The sequence below is a fragment of the Amia ocellicauda genome, chromosome 9, assembly GCF_036373705.1.
Source record: "Amia ocellicauda isolate fAmiCal2 chromosome 9, fAmiCal2.hap1, whole genome shotgun sequence".
In the NCBI taxonomy this organism is placed as follows: Eukaryota; Metazoa; Chordata; class Actinopteri; order Amiiformes; family Amiidae; genus Amia; species Amia ocellicauda.
Window position 1 is genome coordinate 3,361,494 of NC_089858.1, and position 6,000 is coordinate 3,367,493.

Consider the following 6,000-nt stretch of genomic DNA (forward strand, 5'->3'; position numbering starts at 1 on the left):
ACTGCACTTTTTTAAGAGTGTGTATAAGGTTGTTCTGTCCCTGGCTGCCTGGCTCCACTAACTGAATTACAAAGGACAAACAACTGTCTCCTATAGTAGAGGAGCAATATTAAATCGTAAACCCCCTGGCGTGCCGTACCTGAGTGCCGAGTTGAGCCGAATGTGCCGTGTCCCTCCCGCCCCGCTGCAGGTGCAGAGGAACTGCTGCCTGACGCTGTGCAACTTCAACATCCCGGAGGAGCTGGAGTTCCAGTACCACCGCGTCAACCAGCTGCTGCTCAAGATCCTCAACTCGTCACGAGAGGATGAGTCCATCCAGCGCATCGCTGTGCACCTGTGCAACGCGCTGGTCTGCCAGGTGGACAACGACCACAAGGAGGCCGTGGGCAAGATGGGCTTCGTCACGGTACGGGGTGGGGGGATAGGACACCGGGGGTCAGGAATAAGGGGTGGGAGATGAGATTGGGAATAGTGGACAAGGGAAAGGAGAGGGAAGACAAATGCCTTAAATCATAGTCTTGGTAAATATCAGAACAAAAAACTTCCTCATTGTCCGTGAGTTGATACCACAGCGATAATCATCTCAATGACCACTCGCATGTACCATTTCTATTCTCCTCTTTTTCTGTTTTCAGACAATGTTGCAGCTGATTCAGAAGAAGCTGACGGACAAGATGGTGAGTGGATATTTTGGGGCTTTTCTTTTGAAGATCCAGCCTGCTGGGGAGTTTGCTGCCGCAGCTCTCACTGACAGCACTTCAGGGCTCACGGCACCCCCAATAGGCTATAGTTTTAGTCTTGTGTGACAACATGAGGAAGCCCAGGCTAGCTCAAGCCCACCCGACCCCCGAATTGGGTACGTGGCTGTAAGGAATCCCAGTCCTAGTCGGCTCTGGCATAACGCAGTTTGAAACTAGACCTATCTGGAATAAAAATCTGACCAAGGCTGCGATATTTGTACCGATTTAGTCTCTTAATCAAGGTTTTTCCACTAACTGAGTTCAGATCCCAATACAAGCCCATCGTCGCCTTCCTTCCACTGGAATCGCTTTTTTCCCCCCCCAAAGCCTTTTCCTGATTCTGGTACGTTGATTGTGTCCCCCCTGCCCCCCCACAGTGTGACCAGGTGATGGAGTTTTCCTGGAGCGCACTCTGGAACATCACGGACGAGACGCCCGACAACTGCGAGATGTTCCTCAACTGCAGCGGCATGAAGCTCTTCCTGGAGTGCCTCAAAGTGAGACTCGCGCTCCCACACGTACAACTCCCTCTTCTCCCCCCATCTTGGTCGTATCCGGCCTGTAGGAATCGTGATCAGAATGGACCTGATACCAATTAGTGTGTTAGTAGTTGATGAACTATAGGACTTGCTTTGGTTGAAGTGGTCTACTTGTTGCCTCAGTAGTCATCATGAGACACTCATACAGTACAGACCCTCATTGGCACTCTCTGTCAGTCACACTCAGTTTCTGTCCCCCCCGCCCCCCCAGGAGTTCCCTGACAAACAGGAGCTGCACAGGAACATGCTGGGTCTGCTGGGCAACGTGGCAGAAGTGAAAGCGCTCCGGCCCCAGCTGCTGACTCCACAGTTCATCACGGTGTTCAGGTGAGACCGGTGGTGGGAATTTGGTTCCCCCATAGAGGCGCAGCACGGGAGCTGGGGGGGAGTGCCGCGGTGCGAGGGGAGCGGGGCAGTCTCTCAGTGTGCCTCTCGGTCTTGCCCACAGTGACCTGCTGGACAGCAAGGCGGACGGGATCGAGGTGTCCTACAACGCCTGCGGGGTCCTGTCCCACATCATCTTCGACGGGCCGGACGCCTGGGCCATGGAGGAGCCACTGAGGGACACCGTGATGGACCGCATGTGGGCTGCCATCCAGAGCTGGGACGTCAACTCGCGCAGGAACATCAACTATAGGTGGGGGCTTGGGTTTCGAGACCCCTAGGTGGGAGCCTGGGACCACGACCGTCGCAGAGGAGAGCCTGTGTGGGAGAGTCTCTCTGTCTCGCTCTGTGTCTTTCTGTGTCTCTCTCTCTGTCTCTGTCTCTGTTTGTCTCTCTGTCTAGAATGAAAATAACTCTGCTTTTCTCATCTTTGTGATTTTTCCTCCCAGGTCCTTCGAGCCCATCCTGCGCCTGCTCCCTCAGGGTATCGCGCCCGTCAGCCAGCACTGGGCCACGTGGGCGCTCTTCAACCTCGTATCCGTCTACCGTGAGTCCGGCCCCACGCACGCCGGCCACACCCCGCCAGTCTCGCTCTGTCCAGCAGGACCAGTCTATTGGTTGTCAATGACCATGTGCTAAAAAAAAGCCTACCTTAAAAAAAACACACACACCTACATAGATTTTCAGGATCGGTTGCCTTTTACTGACCTGGTCCTCTCTCTCCTTCTCTCCATCCCCAGCGGGCAAGTACTGCCCCCTGCTGATCAAGGAGGGGGGCATAGCGCTCCTGCAGAAGGTGCTGGAGCTGGACACTGCCAGGGAAGAGACCAAGGACATGGCTCGGTAAGGCCGGGACCGCCGTTCGTCTCGATCACACGGGCTGCGCTCGCTCACGGGGCGTGGCGTCCAGAGCTCTTGATTGACTCTCGGAAGAATAAAGCTCCATCAGCGCGAAGGAGCGGTTTAGATCACACCTCCTGATTGGCTTACGATTGATATGTGTTGATTGCTTCTCAGTATATCACTCCAGACCCTTGTTCATCTAGCGTCCTCTTTTTCAATATATATGCATTTTTAATCTACAAGGCCTTCCCTTTCTTCTCAAATGTCCTCTCTCCCTGACTTTTGCAGGAAAGTCATAGAGCACTGTGGCAACTTTAAAGAAGACCCCATGGACACTACGAGGTAGAAGGAGAGGAAGTTCTAAGAGGACGACGACGGATGCGATCGATCCGGAAGAGAGAAAAGTAGCGAGAGAAAGAGAGAGAAGATTTTTTTTTCTTTGTCTCACCAGCCTCTCTTGTCCAACTCGACTGTAACTACAGCAGAACAGAGGAACATTTTCTTCTCCGCTCGTGTTTCCGGAAGGAACCTCAAGTGTGAGACACCAGCAGGAGAGGTGTGGTTGCACGAGTGGGGTTGGGGGGTGGGGGGGTTTGTGTCTTTTGTTTTCGCACACGGCTACACATTACTTGTACAGGTGATCAGGTTGTGTTGAGTTTTCTCGTGGGGGGGGTCTTCTTTTTGGTTTTAAAGACAGAAAACGTGGGAGCTGTTTGTTCATTTTCTGTTGGTGTGAAGAGAATGGGAGAGAGGGGGTGCTTCCTCTGTTTCTCGTGTTCCTGAGGTCTTGGGATTAAAGGCCGTCACATAAGCTTGACTCTAAGGACAGCTGTCCTCCCGCTGGAGAAGCCTTGTCCAATCGTGTGTTTGAACCGTGTCATTTCCCCCACCGTGCAGGAAGTTCTGCGACAAACCCTCGATTCAGAGTCGGAACCTAAGGGCGGATTGCAAATATCAGGATTCTCTCTGCATTGATTCCCGAACCTGCGATTTGTGTGTGTGTGTGTCGTTTGTTTTGTTTCTTTTTTTAATTATTATTCTTTTGAGATGTGCATAAAATGACGAGTCTTGTTTTCCTTCTTTGCGTGTGATCAGAGTGGACGGGAAATGGCTCGGCCGAGTGCCTTCCCCTTCTTTTGAGAGTGCTGGACGAACCTGAGGAAGATATAACTCCTTTTTGTACATAATCTGAGTGAAACACTCCTGTAGTTCTCATCCTACAAAGGTAGAGGTCGCCTTCATTGTGAAAAGACAAAATGCTCCCGGTTGAATTAAGTCACGCGGCATATCGAACGAGTGCCCGCAGTTATGTTTTGGAAACGTTTGCTCACCGCACTTTTGTATGAAGATTTTACAGCTGATTTCTGGGGGGTCTTTTTTCATTTCCTTTTCTTTCTTTTTGATAGTGTATTTATATTGAGAGAGAGATATGAATTCTGTTACTGTTTTAAATGAAAGCGAAGAACAGATTTATATATATATAAAAAACTATATTTGGAGATGTTATGCTCCAAAAACCTCATTTTCTTTTTTTTAGACAAAAAATGAAATCCGCTTTGTTTTAAATGATTTTTTAATTTTAAACCTCTTGTTGAGATGTTACAATTAGACTGACGAAGCTAATCTGAGGCTGAGTGGATGAAAACTGTAGTAATGCTGGGTGACCCTATTCCCACAAGGCCACAGAAACATCTGGTTGTGTTGTAGCAGAGCTTTTGATGACTGATTGGAACCAATTATTTTAAAAGCTTTTTAATCAATTAAGGATCAATAGTAATTTTCCCCCTTCTATCCCCCAATCCGGCAACTCCAGGTGTTACTCAGCACGGCTCGCTGGTAAGACTTCTGTAGCAGTAGGGTAGAGATGAGGACTACTTGAACCTACGGGCAGCTTCTTGTCACTCTGCAAGAAGCACCGTGCAAACAGCGATGCTTGGATATCAGAGACCTGGGCCTCGCTGGCTACAGAGGTCTCACTTCCACTCTGTCAGCTGTTGAGGGCCTCGGGGAGTCCCAGACACAGTGTGGCCAAATTTTACCCAGCGATCTCTGGATTATACCCACACTGCCTCTAGCTATCAGGGTGCTGACCTTCAAAACCAGCCTGGCCCTCCAGTCTCAGAACTTCATCCAGTTCGTGACCGATCTGCTTCTGAAAGCCTTCCAGTTTTCGTGAAGTGGTTTGGCAGGATCCCAGCTGCTCCAAACTAGATCTCCCAGGATCCAGAGGTGCTGGTTCCTACCCAGTGTTTTGCTGATTTCGGCCCTCTGAGCAGAAACTAGTCAGTCGAGGGAAACATCTTAACAAATGAGGTAACAGAGGGAAAACAAACAATAATAATATAACCTTTTGACATCACTTCTCCTCCTTTGGAGCTGGCCCCGCGTGGCAGATGAACCAGGTTGGGGTGCGAGGGAGAGAGGGTGCTGTAGAGTCAGTCGAGCCCGGCCTCCTTGCCCGACGAAACCCTCCACTCTGGGAATAGGAATCTAAATGTACAGTGATTTGCTTATGAAGAATTCACTCGATGTCGTGTGTGTGCGCCCCTCGATTCACGTGGAGACGCTGGCAGTGGTTGAGTGTGCTCTAGTGGACTTTGTGCAGTGTCAGCAGGTGTAAAGAACAATGTCAAGTGCTTCTTTTTGGTTGCAGTGTGGTGCTTGATTCATGGGGATGAGATGGGGAAGTTGGGGGTTTATGTTTACAAAGGGGCCAAGTCATATCTAGGTATTTGCATCAGGATTTTTTTTTCTTGCTATTTCTAACACCAGATTGCCAAAACGTAAATCAAATTGTCAGATGCACAAAGCTATGAAGCCAAGAACATGGGTGCATAATTCTAGGACGCTAAACACTGATGATTGTTAACTGTATGGGAAATACACATTTTAAAAAGTAGGGCAAACACTTCGATGTGGATATCCTTGATAATCATGGCCTAGCTAACTGGAAATGATGAAATCCTGAGCTTTCTGTGTCTTCCTCTGAGTTTTGATTTCCAAAGTAACCCAATGCTTGTACTGTATATAAGGTTGTTAAGGTTGCATTTACATTAACCTAAACCATTAGTATTTGGGATACAGGGGTATTTTTTTTGTCTTCTTCAGGTGTTGCACACTTGGGGTGGGGGGGGAATGTTGTTGCACAGATAAGTTACCGAATGTGAGTGATTTCTTTATAAGCCTCTCTGTGTATTAATCCACAATTGAAATGGTTTTCTCTGCCGTGTCTTCTTGTAAGAATCTACACCTACAATCTACAATAAACGTCATTCTTAATGGTAAACGAGAGTTGTGCGCCAAGCAAAACTTTAATCCCCGTTTAGGCGAGTTCTACTGTTTCCACAGAGAAACGCCATGATTCCAACATGTCAAATTTAGGCATTTGAACTTTTAAACCTACTGCAATGTTGCCCTGGAAATATGTCAATTCTAAATCTATGTTTAGACCATTAACTTACTAAAAACCCTTATTATGTATTCCTTAAGTGACT

At 48.6% G+C, this 6,000-nt stretch overlaps 1 protein-coding gene across 3 annotated transcripts in view; it reads left to right on the plus strand.

Moving 5' to 3' along the window:
• The window catches only part of zer1 (zyg-11 related, cell cycle regulator), a 10,938-nt gene extending 5,146 nt beyond the window's left edge, over positions 1–5,792 (plus strand). For all 3 annotated transcript variants that reach the window (XM_066712676.1, XM_066712675.1, XM_066712674.1), the window contains exons 9-16: positions 191–406; positions 636–677; positions 1,118–1,237; positions 1,491–1,606; positions 1,728–1,916; positions 2,113–2,210; positions 2,404–2,506; positions 2,795–5,792. In XM_066712676.1, the coding sequence (XP_066568773.1) occupies positions 191–406; positions 636–677; positions 1,118–1,237; positions 1,491–1,606; positions 1,728–1,916; positions 2,113–2,210; positions 2,404–2,506; positions 2,795–2,852 (942 nt within the window). In that variant the 3' untranslated portion in view covers positions 2,853–5,792. The remainder of the gene's footprint in view (positions 1–190; positions 407–635; positions 678–1,117; positions 1,238–1,490; positions 1,607–1,727; positions 1,917–2,112; positions 2,211–2,403; positions 2,507–2,794) is intronic.
• The last annotated feature ends 208 nt before the right edge of the window (positions 5,793–6,000 follow it).